Here is a 17705-nt window from a genome sequence, read left to right as displayed (position 1 = left end):
GACATTTTTGAGATCTTGTTTCAATATCAACTACAGAATGAAGGCACCATATTTAATCGGTTTTTAAGTGATTCATGTCATTGGTCAATAGATTAAAGGGACATATTAAAAATGATGCCTTTCTATAAGCTGTATTATTACACAAAGAAAAAACTGTTGAAAACACTTCCAAAAATCATTAATAGGTAGTTTTTTGACAAACCTGGCCGAAAGTAATTGCAATATATATTTTCAAAAGGATTTTTGCCTTAGTTTTTCATGTCAAAGTTACTTTAAATTACTTACTTTAAATTACAAAGTTACTTTAAATCTTAATTTCAATTAAAACAGCTAATTTTACCTTTTACATTAAGTTTATATAGGTGTTAAAAAATTAAACTTTTCATTCAGCTGGTAGATTAAAATCAAATACCAGCTCTTGGTGTCCTTTTTATGGTGATGTAAAGTAGATTTCTAGTTTACCAGTTTAGATGACCAAACTCATAAAATGACCGGCTTGTTTAATTTGAAAGACAGGAATCATTCACTAGTTGCTGAAAGTCATGAAGTTCATATTCTCAGTATAACAAGACTCAGAGTCAAAGATTAAGCTACTGTGACTGGTAGCAGCTATTCCAGTATTTAATTGTTACAGACAAAAGTTTCATCAGGTAAAGTTACTCTATAATTTATCCCAAATCCCTGGTTGGTTTTTTTGGGTTTTTGGTTTTGGTTTTGGTTTGTAAGTGGAAAATAACTTAGAAACCTGTTTTAAGACTTCACAAACCAGTTATCCATATCTATCTATACCCATTTATTCATTTATTTAATATTGGGCTCTTTGGCCCATACAATGTCAATTTTCATTTTTAAAACTTTGCTAGTTTTGGAACTAGTTCTTGAATCAACTCAAAATTCTCTGTTTCTGTCAATAAAAATTTTTAAAGTCTCACTCAGTAAAATATGTAAACGTTCACATATTTAATAGTACCTTTAAAATAAGCATTACTACATTTAAAATGGTTCCAAAATGAATCTATAAATGGTAATATAAATTAAAAAATACAAACTTAAAGTAAATAAATTTAACATTAGCTATGGTATAAATAATAGTAAATGTATAGTGAGTCATTACTTTTGAGTCTTAAAAAAAGATAACAGCATATTACCAGAACATGAGAAACCATGGCCATGATTCTCAAACTTCAGTGATCTACATTTGATACTGTTTTGGCCACCGCATTCTTCAATGAGTAGTAAATTAATGCTAGAATTTCCAGAATTTAGCCCCAAGTCCTGTTTTTCAATAAATCTTTTCACACTCAGTGTTGAATACATGGCTCTCTTCAAATGAGTAAGACAAGTACATTTATTTTAAAGATCCATTTTGCGCAGGCTCATCCGACTGAAGGAATCTCTGGGGAGAAAATGAAAGGATATAAGTATAAATAATTTTTGCATATTTCTTTAAACTATGCTTTACATACTTCTTTCTGCAGAGCTATCTCAAAGTTTTGCCATCAGAGTTACTAACTTTCAAGTTACATGTCCATCCTATACATTCTGCTTTATATATTCTGGTTTTATAGATTAAAAGTATATTACAGTAACCACTTTGCCAAGTGCATTGAGCATTTACTCATTTGTCCAATAGGTGTATTAGATATTGTGATGAAACAGGAGCAAAGGAATAAGGGGAGAGATTTCAGGAAAAGATTTGTGATTATTAAAAAGAGAAAGGCAGGTGCTAGTTATTTAAAATTTTAAATCGTAAGAGTTAAGCAGTTCTCAAACTCCTGGGCATTAGGTCCTTTTTATACTTAAAAATTGAGGACCCCAAGAAGCTTTTGAAAGTGGATTCTACATTGATATTCACCATGCTAGAAATTATTAAGGAAATTTTACATTATTTAATAAAATAACCCATTACATGTTACTATAAATAGCACTGTTTTTAAAAACTTGTAAGAATTTTAGGAGAGTGGCATTCTTATTAAATGTCTAGTTCACAGAAAGCCTAAATTCTCATATCTGCTTCTGCATTCAATCTTTCACAATATTCATATTGTATGTAGTCTCTGGAAAACTCTATGGTACTCTTAAGAATGAGAGTGAAAAAAGTGAAAAACCTTTAGTAGAAACCTCACAGGGTTTCTGGGACACCCTTCCATGTGTTCCAAGGTCACACTTTGAGACCAACCACCTTAACAGCTTTTAAGCCTACTGCAAAATAATATTCCGGGTTATGTTAATCAGCAAAATTCAGATTCAATGAAAATGCTATTTTCTAAGTTCTCAAGAAATTAACAGTGAAGAGGATAATGTTCTTCAATACCTCTTAATGTCTTTTTCTCTATTCTGAAACTGGTTTCCTTCAGTTTATCCTTCCTCCAATTAAGGTTAAACCCAGAGGCTTAGATCTCCCAGAAAAGTGAGGGCAGGTACAAAAAAGATCATTTTTGAATCTCAAAGCTTGGTTTTCTGGTTCCAGGGAAAATACCAGCCCTGAAAGCTAGACACTGTTCACCACACCAGCAGCCCCCAACCAAAGTGTGTTTGATAATTCCAAAATGACAATATTAAGAAAAGCTTGGGGGACTGACCATAACATAGATCACAGAGGAAGGCAAAACTCAGGATTATGGTGTTAAGGGAAAAACTTCTTTAGATTGGAATGATACAATGTTTCCACTAAAATGGGCTGCAAATTTGAAGGAAGCAAGACTAGCATTCCCAAAGGACCTGATTGTGTCAAGGACCCAGTACCCTTTTCCCAGGACCTTGGACAAGTGAGTTAAGAGGAGGTGGGTAAAGGCAACAAAGAGGAAAAATTCCAAGAAGACTGAAGGGAAGCACAAAGTAGTGGGAACTGGCATTGCTTCCCACTGAGAATTTTAAGAGGAAATGTATCAGTTATAGGATGGTGGATGCAAATTATATTTTGCCAGAGACAGGATTTTTTAATTTAAATTTTAGTTAATATACAGTGCAAATTGGTTTCTAGAGTAGAATTCAGTGATTCATCACTTAAAATACCCAGTGCTCATCATAACGACTGCCATCTTTAGTACCCATCCCCCACCCCCTCCAGCAACCCTCAGTTTGTTCTCTATCCTTAAGAGAGTCAGGAATTTAGAAAGGCCCCTGTCTCCCTCTGTTATTGTACAGCTACAACAATGCTCCATGTAGGGGACATGACCTACAGCAGGCACTTAGCAGACCTTTGAATGCATGTGTGATTTATTTTTTTCTACATCACTGCAGAACTGGGACTAATTTCCAGATGATCAAATAGCTCATTTCACTTTTGTAGCATGTTATACCATGCACGTACATTCTATTTTCATATAAGCAACTTCAAAGGTCTTCCAGATATTAACTTATTAACAATGTAATAGCTTTACTGTTGTTAGTTCAAAGAAAAGGGTGGTAAAATATTCAGTGGTTATGTATATTTGGGTTTGAAAATGCAAAAAAAAAAAAGGGCAGTTAAAGTTTTAACAGTTACCATGCCCTCTCCAGAATTCAGGTGCTAACTGTTTTAACACTGTCCTTGGAAATTCACATGCCTAAAATTTAATTTCTATAACAACCTCTTAAAGTAAGTATTATTTCTCACAATTAGTGGAGAAAAATACTCAATGGGGCCACCTGCTTTAACACAAATATAGAAGAACATACTGTAATATTATTTACTCGTAGGGCCAAGGAAAATGAGTATTTGGCTCTTGATACATTCTAGTAAATTCTGCCATTTAAATAAAGTATAACAGGCCTAAAAGAAATAGTTTTAGTAGGCCAGACTATTGTGTCTTGGTTAGTATGCATATTTAACACAACTTTATTATTCTTTAACACAGCTTTATTATTCTCAAATTCAGAAAGAACTGACTTCTATCTTGAAGGTTGATTGATAACAGAGTTATTCATAACAGGCTAGTTGAACTTTCTAGGTTTCAAGGGACAGTATCTGAAACCAGGTAATAAAATTTACACTAATTCATTATTATTGAACAATCTGAGCGGATTTCATTTTCCTGAAGATATCCAAAATAATAGGAAAAAATGAGCATACCTGTGGCAGGTGACAGGTAATACTGCCTTGTATAACTGAGGGATCTTTCTGTTTATCAGAGGCTGTAAGGCCTCTTTAAGGCGATGATAGTTTCTCTCCAGTTCCCTTTGATACTCCTTTTGATCAGGCCCAATTAGGCTCTTATTTTTTCTTAAGGCATCCTCACACCTAGGAAAAACAGTGTGTTACCAAAAGATTTCTTCTGGCATAGTTTGAAAGCTGGATGCTACTACACATATTCACCATGATGATGTCATTCAGTTTTTCCATGGAACATTAAATATCCACTCTTGCATTGGGGGTAAGGCAGGGGACAGAGATGAACTTGAGTTCTTTTACACTAACATTCACTTAACAGTCTTCATTTAGTTAAAAATTACATATTTTTTCATGTTAAATCTTAAGTCATTTTCTCATATATCACCATCAGACTAAAAGCTCTTTAAGGGATTTTACCCTACTCATTCATGTACCAACAATGGCATCTGGCACAGTGGTCTGCCGATATTCGAATAAGCTGCTTAAATGAATAGTCCTTGGTAACAATCCTTTGTCCAATTTATTCAGATATTTAAGAAAAAGTACCTGGACCCTAACAGATCAAATAGTAGGATGTTAAACAATGTACACATAGCTAGCTGTTTCAAACACTTAACAGAAAAAAACCCCCAAAAAACAAACCAATGTACACCTATCACTAACAGAATTGCAGCTAAGTGACGTTCAGAGGAAAATGTATAGTCTTAATTTTTTTTTTAAAGCTAAAAGCGAAGAGCTTAGCAACTTAAAAAGAACAGAACAAACCTGAAGTCAAATCACAGTCTTTACATACAGAAAACAATCTGCAAATTCTACTAAACATTTTAAGAACGGGCCCCAGTGTAACACAATTATTCTACAGTATGGGGTGGTGAGGTGGAAGTGTATTTCTGAGAAGAGTCTCCAACTCCTATTTCAAGGCTGGGATACCAAAACCTAATGGAACTAAAAAGAAAAAAGTGTATTTTAATTTCCCCATAAACAGTTGCAAAACTCCAACAAGCAAGACAATAGCAAACTGTTCCACCAATGTCACACACACCCCTTTGATAACGCTCTAAAATCTGTCATGATGAAAATTCAGCATAACAAAAATAGGTGGGAACTTCTTTAACCTAATTCAAAGCATCTACAAAAAACCTGAAAACACTATCCTTGATGGTGAGCATTTTTTTTTAAAAATATTTATTTATCAGAGAGAGAGAGGGGAGAGAGTGAGCACAGGCAGACAGAATGGCAGGCAGAGGCAGAGGGAGAAGCAGGCTCCCCGCCGAGCAAGGAGCCCGATGTGGGACTCGATCCCAGGACGCTGGGATCATGACCTGAGCCAAAGGCAGCTGCTTAACCAACTGAGCCACCCAGGCGTCCCGATGGTGAGCATTTTTTTCCCTTTTAAATCAGGAACAAGAAAGTGATGTCCTCTATCATATTGCTATTCAGAACAACATAGTACTGGAGCTTCGAAACATCACTGTAAAAGGGGGAAAAAATCCTAAAGATAAATTATTAGAATTAACAAGTGAGTCTGGCAATATCCTCATGTAAAAATATAGAATTCAACTGCACTCTGTACACCAGCAAACAAAATGTAATTCTAAAAGATATTAACAAAAGCATAAAAGTATGAAATGCCAAGGAATAAAATCAAGATCTGTAAAGCCTCTACAGAAAATCAAAATATTAAGAAAACAAAAGATCTAAGTAAATGAGAACTAGGTCACATTCACATACTGGAAGAGTCAAGTTCTAAAGAAGTTCCAACTCTCTGCCAACTTATCTACAGATTCAGGTTATTAGTTTTATGGGGGTAGAGAGGTGGAGGGAATGATAAATTGATTCTATAATTTGTATCAAAAGGAAAAGGTGCAGTAGATATCAAAGCTGCAGTAATTAAGAGACCATGATATTGGCTCAAGGAGAGAGGAAGAGAACAATGGAAGATAAGATCACAGAAACAGATGCGTACCAACATGAGCACCTGATTTATAATATTTATTATACTTTATAATAATGCCACATAGCAGAAGATAAAGGGCAATTTTTGAAATAAGTGGTGCTGTGTCAACTGGATATCCCCAATTCACACCACATTCAATAAATGATATCCAGATAATCATCAATTATCAGTATGCACAAAAGTCAAACTAATCCACTTGAACCATACTCAAAAATCAACTGCAAGTGGATTTAAAAAAAAATAAACCATTTTAGCCTTTTCCCCCTTTTGTTTAACCCATATTGAAATTTTAGAGATACCTGACGACTATGACGGGGGCGCCTGGGTGGCTCAGTCAGTTAAGCGTCTGCCTTCAGCTACGGTCATGATCCCTGAGTCCTCCTAGGATAGAGCCCTGCAGCAGGCTCCTCGCTCCACAGAGAGTCTGCTTCTCCCTCTCCCTCTGTTCTCCCTGTTTGTGTGTGCTCTTTGTCAAATAAAATCTAAAAATAAAAATTACTACTACAATTTCACCCAAAAAGTAATCTAAGAAACAAAAAGCAGTAGTCATAAAGAAAAGGCTGAATCCTTTAGCTACATTAAAGAGCTTCTTTAAAAAAAAAAGTGGTAAGCCCCAAATTCAGATATTTATGATACTTGCAAATAATGAAGTATATATCCAGATTATGTAAATACTCAAAAGTCAGTAAGGAAAAGAATCCATTAGGAAAGCAAAGGACCTGATATGTAACTTTACAGAGAGGAAGGCGAAATGGCTAACAAACACATGACAAGATATTCGACCTCTTGGAAAAAGAGAAATGCAGGGGTGCCTGGGTGGCTCAGTGGGTTGAGCCTCTGCTTTCAGCTCAGGTCATGGTCTTGGGGTCCTGGGATCGAGCCCTACATCGGGTCCTCTGCTCAGCAGGGATCCTGCTCCCCCCTTCTCTGCCTACTTGTGATTTCTCTCTCCATCAAATAAAATCTTAAAAAAAGAGAGAAATGCAAATTTAACCCATAATCCATAATCATACCCATCAAACTGGTAAAAGTTAAACTGTTAGAGAATACAAAGTAGCAGTATAGTTATATAGCAAGATGAACTCTCAGATACCAGTAAGATTTAAATTTGTCTTAAACACTTTGTTTTTAAGTTCTTAAAAGTTTTTAATTTTAACTTTAGTATAGTTAACATATACTTTTATACTGGTTTCAGGTGTACAATATAGTGATTCAACATAGTCTATACATTGCTCAGTGCTGATCATGAAAAATATACTCTTTAATCCTCCTCCCCTCTGGAAACCATCAGTTTGTTCTCCATAATTAAGAGTCCATTTCTTGGTTTCCCTGACTTCCTCCCATTTTCCCCCTTTGCTTAATGGTTTCGTTTCTTAAATCCCACATATGAGTGAAATCATGTTGTATTTGTCTTTTTCTGACCAACTTATTTCTCAGTGTTACACTCTCTAGCTCCATCCATGTTGTTGCAAATGCCAAGATTTCATTTTTTTTTTTTTTATGGCTGAGTAATATTCCGGTGTGTGTGTATATGTGTGTGTGTATGTGTGTGTGTATAAACCACCTCTTCTTTATCTGTTCACCTATCTATGAGCATTTGGGCTGCTTCCATAATTTGGCTAATGTAAATAATACTACAATAAACACAGAGGTACATGTATCCCTCCGAATTAGTGTTTTTGTGCGTTCTTTTTTGGGTAAATACCAGTAGTGCAATTACTGCATCATAGGGTAGTTCTATTTTTAGCTTTCTGAAGAAACTCCATACTGTTTTCCATAATGGCTGCACCAGTTTGCATTCCCATCAGTAATGCACTAGAGTTCCTTTTTCTCCACATCATGGCAAATGGCTGTTGTTTCTTCTGTTGCTGATTTTAGCCATTCTGACAGTTGTGAGGTATAGTTTTCATGTGCGTTTCCCTGATGGTGGTGATGATCATCTTTTCATGTGCGTGTCGGCCACCTGGATGTCTTCTTTGGAGAAATTCCTATTCATGTCTTCTGCCCATTTTTCAATTGGACTATTTGGGGTTTTTTGGGTGTTGAGTTGTATCATTTCTTTACAAATTTGGGTACTTACCCTTTATCAGATACATCATTTGCAAATATCTCCTCCCATTCCACAGATTGCCTTTAGTTTTTGTTGTTTCCTTTGCTGGGCAGAAATGTTTAATTTTAATGTGGTCCCAATAGTTTATTTTTGTTTTTATTTCCCTTGCTTTAGGAGACTTATCTAGAAAAATGTTGCTATGATTGATGTCAAAGAAATTACTGTCTGTACTCTCTTCTAGGATTTTAATGGTTTCGGGTCTCACATTTAGGTCTTTAATCCATTTTGAGTTTATTTTTGTGTGTGGTGAAAAACGGTGGTCCCAATTCACTGCATGTAGCTGTTGGGTTTTCCCAACGCCATTTATTGGAGACTTCTTTCCATGGCATATTCTTTCCTCCTTGCTTAAGACTAACTGACCATGTAATTGTGGGCTTATTTCTGGGTCTTCTATTCTGTTCCATAGATCTATGTGTTTACTTCTGTGCCAGTCCCATACTCTTCTGATTACTACAGCATTGTAATATAACTTGAGTCTGGAATTGTGATACCTCCAGGTTTGTTTTTCTAGACAGTTTTGACTATTTGGGGTCCTTTGTGGTTCCATACAAATTTTAGGATTATTTGTTCTAGTTCTGTGAAAAATGCTGTTGGTGAGTTGGAAAAGTGAGCAACTCTTGATCTTGAGGTCGTGAGTTGAAGGCACATGCTGAGTACAGAGATTACTTAAAAAACGTTGTGGTTATTTTGGTAGAGACTGCAATAAATCTGTAAAATGCTTTGGGTAGCTGTGTGTGTGTGTGTGTGTGTGTGTGTGTGTGTGTGTGCGCGCGCGCGCGCGCTTCCATGAGCATTTCCTCTTTCCATTCCTTTGTGTCAACTTCAATTTCTCTTATCAATGCTTAACAGTTTTCAGAGTACAGGTCTTTCACCTCTTTGGTTTATTCCTGGGTATTTTATTGTTTTTTTGTGCAACTGTAAATGAGACTGCTTTTTTAATTTCTCTTTCTGCTGCTTCATTATTAATGTATAAAAATATAAGAGATTTCTGTACATTGATTCTGCACCCTGAAACTTCACTGAATTCATCTATCAGTTCTAGTAGTTTTTTGGTGGTGATATTAGGATTTTCTATATATAGTATCATGTCATCTGCAAACAGTGCAAGTTTTACTTCTTCCTTACCAATTTATGTTATGTTTGTTCCCTCTAGACCTACCTTGTTGAGGGTTTTTAATCAAGAATGGATGTTGTACTTTGTCAAATACTTTTTGTGCATTTATTGAAATGATCCCATGGTTTTTATCCTCTCTTATCAATGTGATGTATCATGTTGATTGATTTCAGAATACTGAACCACCATTGCATTCCAGGAATAAATTCCACCAGATTGTGGCAAATGATTTTTTTTAAAACATATTGTTGGATTCAGTTTACTAGTATTTTGCTGAGGATTTTTGCATGTATGTTCATCAGATATTAGCCTGTGGTTCTTTTTGTGGTGTTTATCTGGGTTTAGTATCAGGGTAATGCCGCCTCATAGAATGATTTCAGAAGGTCTCCTTCCTCTTCTATTTTTTGGAATAGTTTGAGAACAGATATTCCTTAAACGTTTGGTAGAATTCACTTGTGAAGCCATCCAGTCCTGGACTTTTGTCTGTTGGGAGTTTCTTTGTTATGGATTCAATTTCATTGCTGGTAATCAGTGTACTCAAATTTTCTATTTCTTCCTGCTTCAGTTTTGGTAGGTTGTTATGTTCCTAGGAATTTATCCATTTCTTCCAAGGTTTTCAAATTTGTTGACACGTAATTTTTCATAATATTTTCATTTAATTGTTTATATTTCTGTGGTATTGGTTGTTACTTGTCCTCTTTCATTTATGATTTTGCTTATTTGACTCCTCTCTTTTTTCTTCTTGCTGCATCTGTGTGAAAATTTATCAATTCTGATCTTTTCAAAGGACCAGCTTCTGGTTTTATTGATCTATTGTTTGAGTTTCCATATCATTTATCTCTGCTCTAATCTTTATTATTTCCTTCCTTTCTGCTGGTTGGGGGTTTTATTTGTTCTTTTTCCAGCTCCTTTATGTATAATGGCTCACACACCTTGGGAAAAACGTGGCATTATCTGGCTGAAGTTAAACCCATGAACCAACACTACTTTTAGGTTTATAACTCCTGGAAAATCTCTTGTCAATTCAGAAACAGAGGAATATTTGAGTAGTACTCTTTGTAACTAAAAACAAAAACACAGGAAACCACCAAATATCCACTAACAGAAAAATTAATAAATCAGGGCATATTCATACAACATAAGATATAAAAATAGATTGAAGAAACATTATGGGTCTATCTCACAAACACTGAAAACAGCAAGTCACAGAATTATATTCACTATCCATTTATATAAACAACATGCAAAATGAAGTAGTGTATTAAAGAATAATACTCATTTATAATAAAACAATACAGACAATAAAGTAAATAATATGAAATTCACGATAGTGGTTACCTCTAAAGGAAAGAAGAGATGCTATCAGAGAAGAACATCTGAGGTGGAGATCTCAAAGCAAAGAGAACGCTATTTCTTAGGCAGGGTGGGTAGGTACGTGATTTTTTTCCTCCCTGTTCTTTAATAGCAAATAATATAAATACTATACGGAATCTATTCAAGATTTAATGAAAACAAGTTTTAAAAGATAAACCCCAAAATATAAAAAGTGAACACATACAAAAGTTTTCATTGTTTTTAGGAATAAATCAATGCAAACTAAAGTACCATTTAAACTGATTAACAACAGACACCCTACCTAAACGGCATTGTTTAAAGCAAAGTACACTTGCATACTTGACACTTTTAATACTTAGAAACTTTTTGCAATGCACGATGTATTAAGGGCCAATAAAAATGTACTTTGCCTCAGTCATCTCAGATTAAAATTTTAACAAAAGAAAAAAGGAGGTACAGCCACTGTGGAAAACAGAGGTTCCTCAAAAAATTAAAAACAGAAATACCATATGATCCAATAATTTCACTACGGAGTATTTACCTAAAGAAAATGAAAACACTAATTTGTAAAGATACTTGCATCCCAATGTTTACTGTAGCATTATTTACATTAGCCAAGATACGGAAGCAACCTAAGTGTCCACTGATAGATAAATGGATAAAGAAGATGTGATACACACAGACACACACAAACACACACAGACACACACACAGATACACACACACACACACACACACACACACACACAGAGACACACACACACAGGAATATCACTCAGCCATAAAAAGGAGGATATCTTGCCATTTGTAACAACATGAGTGGGCGTAGAGGGTATTTTCCTAGGTGGAATAAGTCCCAGAATCAGACCTACAAATACAGAGAACAAACTAATGGTTGCCAGGGGGAAGTGCAGTAGAGGTAAAGGGGATTGGGAGACACATGCTTTCAGTTATGCAATGAGTAGGTCACAGGCATAAAAGGCCCAGCTTAGGGAGCATAGTCAATGGTATTGTTCTAGTGTACGATGACAGACAGTAGCTACACCTGTAAGCACAGCATAAGGTATGTTGTATCCTGGAAACTAATGTAACATCGTGTGCCAACTATACTCAAGAAAAAAAAAAAAAAAGAAAGATCCAATGCACTGGTGAATCACAGCACACTTAAATTCAACTTAAATTCAACTATATGATAAAATAATATAATCATTATAAAGTTTTAACTTTAACTGAAAAATAAAAAGATTATATATATACTGTGAGCTTTATAAACATGTGCATATGATATAAAAAATAAAATGTAACTCAAAAATTAAAAAGATAGCATGAGTTGAACAAAACAGTAACAAAAATGGCTGTAACTTTCTTGATAAGGTTTATATCATGTAGAGGGTTTTCTTACCTTCTCTACAGTTGGTAATACTTAAAAAGACCAGCAGACTACAGAAATTCATCACCTTATCAACAACATACATGAGGAGGAGGACATGTGATTTAAAATGTAGTCAAAACAACAGCATAAAAAGAAATAACTGTCTCTACTTAAATGTCTAGGATCTAAACTAGTATGTATTTTTCCAAGATCATCTGGCACACAAAGATAGCAGGGTGTTTTTGGTTGTTATCCCAAACTTCCCTAATAATAAAAATAATGCTAGGGATGCCTGGGTCACTCACTGCGTTAAGCCTCTGCTTTTGGCTCAGGTCATGATCTCAGGGTCCTGGGATCGAGCCCCGCATCGGGCTCTCTGCTTGGCAGGGAGTCTGCTTCCCCCCGCAACCTCCACGCTGCCTGCCTGCCTGCCTCTCTGCCTACTTGAGATCTCTGTCAAATAAATAAATAAATAATCTTAAAAAAAAAAAAATGCTAGAAATCAGTCAATTCTACAAGTATAAAGTAGATTTCTTTATTTTACCACCACAGTTCATCTACTCCACACATTAGAAGCTACGTTTCCTGTTGTCTCCTAAAACCAAACTTAGAAGATAATCTGGCCTAATAATAAGATTCTGGAATCTCAGATTTCCAATGAAGCTTTCTGAAGCCTTTTAAAAGACAGTCACCATGTTCAGGTGGGAGAAGCTGACAAGAATTCACGACAGCTATTGCAATGAGAATGGGGGAAATTCCATTCTAAAATACTTGAACATGTTAGCATTCCTCATAATTTTCTGATGACAAAACAGATGTGATATTATTTCTAACCTTGATAAAGCTGTTCAGTGACTGACTTGATAAGAGAAACCACAACAAGGAGTCAAAGACCGGGTTCCAAAGTCACGTCGTTAGGTGACCATCACATCATTTCCTGAATGGTACACAAGGCTCTCTTACGGTCCAGTCTAGGTTGACTTACCCTGTAACCGACTGCTTGTCTTTACAGAGTTACAAAACTTTACAGAGTTCCAGCTTCATTAAACTATTCACCTTTCTCAGAACAGTCTCTAAACTTTGTGCATAATGTGCTTTTTTCTTTTCTATTAAGTAGACCCTTCTCCTCCACGTTTCTGCCTGAAAAACTAATACTCATCCTTCAAGGTCCGTATCAAATGTCGAATTCTCTGGGAAACCTTCCCGGGCATCCCCCTGTAAAATTAATCATTCCCTCTACTGTCAAGCTTACAGTGTTGGTAAAGCAGAAATCAGTCTCAAGTTGATAAATGACTGTTTGTTTCCTATTGTTTCAAAATTTAATATCTAACAAACACCTATTTATTATGTGCCAAGTATTATCTGTGCAGAAGAGAGTTAATTGCAGGCCTGAGACTGGTATCCTTCAAAGGCCTATTTGCAAGGTGGGTCCTTGGTTAGCAGCTGGGAGGTGGGATTCTGGGAGGTAATCATTTTCAGAAGATAAGAGTGGCTCACTGTGCCTACACTATTTATACAAACATGGCTTCTGCTGAACACCTGCTTTCAGGATTCTGGTATCTGCCAAGGAGAAGGTGCCCACAGGAATAGCCCCCAACAACAATCTGGGCACGGAGTCCCTAGTGAGCTTCTGGGTCAACATTTCACACACGCTATCCCAGCTCACGGACGGAGGAGTCAGGGGCTCCTGTGTGAATCCCCTGAGAGAGGATTTCAGAGCCCACACCTAGAGCCCCCAGGCTTAAGCACAGTGCCTTTTCTCTGTGAGTATTTTACTTTGTCCCTTTCCATAGAAATCAATCACAGTGTGACTACAGCTATACGCAGACTCCTATGAGTCCTCCTACAGCATTAAAACTGGGGGTGTCCCGGGGACCCTGAGACACCCATATATTATTTCACCTAACGTGCACACCTCCCTCGGGGAAGGAGATTATTACTATCATCCATATTTAATAGATTAGAAAATCAAGGATCACAGAGATTAAGTGACCTGAAATAGGACACACAATGACAGAGACAAGATCCGAACACAAATTTGCTGCTTCCAAGTTTGTTGCTTGTGTGTTTCCTGAGGGAAGGGAAGCAAAAACTTTCACACTGAAGGTTCACAATAAACAACAACTCTCAGGTTAAACAGCTAAATAGTCTAATAGTTTCATGTTAAAAAAAACTGGGGGACTACACTTCTCTAATCTTTAAAACTAAAAATATGGCAATATAAAGTTTTAGAGGTGGGGGGGGACATACACCCTGAAGAATAGTAAGTCATGCACAAACTGCTCCTCATCGTTAGCAACTTTCCTAGATTTTTCTCCCTTCAATGGTCCCTTAAGCCCCCACACCATTCTGTGGTTTGGACATTCACAATTTCAGGGTCTTTATGCAGGAAGCCTTCAGTACCTTTTAGTAAAGTCTTTGAAGCACAGTCGTAGTTTATTATGATGTCTGAAGAGCTTTGGGTCACTGGGTATTTCAGACAGAAAAACCTGGGCAACTTCCAAAGGCCCCTGTAAAATAAGAAAATAAAAGTGTGTTTTTGTCTTCTCTAAAATCAGAGGGAGAATATGCCTAAATGATTTTTTCTTAGCACTGAGATGGCTGCATTTAAGCTTAATGCGTCTATGTCTATATTGAAACTTCTCAGGGCACCCGGACAACTCAGTCAGTTAAGCATCAGACTCTGGTTCAGGTCATGATCTCAGGGTCATGAGATCGAATCTGCTGTCCTGCTGTGGCTCAGCAAGGAGTCCGCCTGAGATCTCTCCCTCCCTCTCTCTACCTCTGCCTCTCCCCACCCTTGAGTGTACTCCCTTTCTCTAAAATAAATACATCTTTAAGAACAAAATACAAAAAAACCTTCTCAGACAGATTCTGGCCATGTATCTTAAGCTTCTCCTAATGCCAAATCTATATCAAAGGTACTGTAATTAAATCGATGAGTATTTTTCAATGAAAAAGAGTAGGAGTGCAAGGACTATTATATTCATCAATGCATTTTTGCCTTATACATTTTACATTCCTTAATTTACCCTGGATGCAATCAGTTGTCAAGCCACTGGTTATCAGATACTTGATTCTGCCAAAATAGCTCCCCTCAATATTCCAAATGTGTTCTAACACTGCAAATTAAAGATGATCCCTTGGAATGTTGCATCATTTGGAAGTAAAACCCCCAAATCATTTGTGTTTTGAGGGGTAAAGGTATTAAAAATATTTGTTTCTACTTTGGGAGGACACTTTTTGGCTTTGTTTAACCTAAAATATAGGTAAGATATGTGATATGAGTTCTTACTTGAAGTCTTTCTGGATTTTCCCTTACCCTAGACTATTTCCTAATCATCAGTAAGAGAATTTGAATGAACCCACTACAAGGAGATAATGGGATGGCTCCTAATCTGCATATAACAAAGCAACAATTGTATCTTATGTTCATATATTATCAAAATTTTCAAAGCGATTCCACATTACTTATTTCCTCTTCATGACTCACTGTGAAGGAGAGCTGGAGGAGATAATCTCAGGGAGTATCTAAGGAAGCAGGCATTCACATGTACCAACTAAGCTCTAAAAACAAGACTTTTTTAGATCACGTTCTTTCAGTACAAGGTTTTAAAGGAAAGGCCATGTCAAAAGAATCAGTTCCTTCTTAACAGAATGTTTAAGAACTGATAAGCAGAGTGCCTGGGATCAAGCCCCACATTGGGCTCTCTGCTCAGCAGAGAGCCTGCTTCCCCCACTCTTTCTGCCTGCTTCTCTACTTGTGATCTCTATCAAATAAATAAATAAAATCTTAAAAAAAAAACCAGATAAGTAGAAAAATACAAGCAGCACAGAGGGCAGCATGAAAACCTAATAACTGCATCTATACTAAAAAGATTTTTTTCAGTCTATCTTCATTTATACTTCATGTCTTTTTTTTTTTTTTTTAAAGATTTTATTTATTTATTTGACAGAGAGAAATCACAAGTAGGCAGAGAGGCAGGCAGAGAGAGAGAGAGAGGAGGAAGCAGGCTCCCTGCTGAGCAGAGAGCCCGATGCGGGACTCGATCCCAAGACCCTGAGATCATGACCTGAGCCAAAGGCAGCGGCTTAACCACTGAGCCACCCAGGCGCCCTATACTTCGTGTCTTTTGCAAACCGCTCCTAACATGTATCTCTTTCCACTTAATCTGATACTCGTGGCCTTTGTGAAACATACTCATGGAATCATTTCCAATTCCACTTATGCCTGAAATCATGGAGGACCACGTACCTGATTCACCGTTGTGCCTACAGACCCCTGAAGCACCATCTGAAGCATTTTGGGGTCCGCTGGATCCTGATGTGTTGCAAATGCCAACTCCTGGGTCTTTTTCTGCATGTCCTCAATGGCAACTTCAATTGGAGTTAAGATGATCTGGGTGAAATAACATCTGTTAGGTCAATGCGCTGACTGAAAACTATTTAATGAGCCTGACAGAGAATCTTTTTTTTTTTTTTAAAGTGGAAATGAACTATAAACTGTTTTCTAATAATAGAAATCCAAACTTTAGATTCCTAAATGGGTGAAAAAAAAAAACCAAAACCCAGCCTTTTAAAGCATAAGCGAGGATAAACTAGGGATTTAGAAAAGAAGCCCAAATTAATGACTCAAGAATGGGCAAAGTTCGCTGATGCTGCCATGTGAGGGGCGGTACAAGATAACACACCCACACAGTTCTCACGAGGCACCCGTGTCTTTGTTTTGCTCATCCTATTCCTATCTGGGGACTTACCTCCTCTTTGTGGGTGACATTGACCCTTGTCTTAATATAAGGAAAGGCATGAGAAGTAGTCAGAATGGTCTTCCGTTTAAACTGTTCATGAAGTTCCCCATGGGCACGGCCGTCTAAAGTGAAGGGCGTACAGTACATGAAACGGCGAAGATTATAGTTCTTGTCAAAATAGGTGATTCTGTCCTTCATCTCATACGTGTCAAAGTACGGCTCCACATAGGTAATCTGAATGTATGCCTGGGGGGGGAAAAAGGCCTTCATTTTCTCACTGTTAAATCATCATTCAGTCCTTTTCCCGAAAATCACGGTCTCAGAGTTGCTCCTACAGGGCATTTGCTGTCATCCGCCATACCTTGTTAGGGTCTAATTTACACTTGTCTACAGGGTTAGAGTCCTTGATTACTTCCAAGACATCCTCTCCAAATCTTTCTCCATAAAATCCCTACAACAGAAGCAAAAGAAACCTTTTACATGAAATTAACATCAAGTGAAGAACAGCGAAGGCCTCTGAGCACGAGGTCATTTAGTGAGTTCTTGTATAACCGTCTGAATAATTATAAAATAATTATTTAGGTTCACAAAAATTGTGTTAGTCTATTTATTTGATATTATTCACATCTACTCACTTTTTTTTTTTAAAGATTATTTATTTATTTATTTATTTATTTGACAGAGAGAGAGAGATCACAAGTAGATGGAGAGGCAGGCAGGGAGAGAGAGAGAGAGAGAGAGAGGGAAGCAGGCTCCCCGCTGAGCAGAGAGCCCGATCGATGTGGGACTCGATCCCAGGACCCCGTGACCATGACCCGAGCCGAAGGCAGCGGCTTTAACCCACTGAGCCACCCAGGCGCCCCACATCTACTCACTTTAACACAAAATAGAACAATTTTCCACAGTGGAAGTACAGGATTCCGTAAGAGATTCTCAATAAAAAGGGAACAAAAAGCAGAGACAAAAGAAATTCGGT

General features: G+C 36.9%; 1 protein-coding gene across 13 annotated transcripts in view; it reads right to left on the bottom strand.

The window, feature by feature from the left end:
• Positions 1-780: 780 nt before the first annotated feature.
• The window catches only part of DOCK7 (dedicator of cytokinesis 7), a 219732-nt gene continuing 202807 nt past the window's right edge, over positions 781-17705 (bottom strand). For all 13 annotated transcript variants that reach the window (XM_032303467.1, XM_032303470.1, XM_032303473.1 and 10 more), the window contains 6 exons: positions 17091-17180; positions 16739-16975; positions 16237-16380; positions 14385-14491; positions 4055-4222; positions 781-1396 (listed from right to left, as the gene is read on the bottom strand). In XM_032303467.1, the coding sequence (XP_032159358.1) occupies positions 1354-1396; positions 4055-4222; positions 14385-14491; positions 16237-16380; positions 16739-16975; positions 17091-17180 (789 nt within the window). In that variant the 3' untranslated portion in view covers positions 781-1353. The remainder of the gene's footprint in view (positions 1397-4054; positions 4223-14384; positions 14492-16236; positions 16381-16738; positions 16976-17090; positions 17181-17705) is intronic.

The sequence above is a fragment of the Mustela erminea genome, chromosome 10 (assembly GCF_009829155.1).
Source record: "Mustela erminea isolate mMusErm1 chromosome 10, mMusErm1.Pri, whole genome shotgun sequence".
Classification (NCBI taxonomy): domain Eukaryota; kingdom Metazoa; phylum Chordata; class Mammalia; order Carnivora; family Mustelidae; genus Mustela; species Mustela erminea.
Note: the sequence above shows the minus strand (reverse complement) of the source record. Positions and strands in the feature narration are given on the sequence as shown.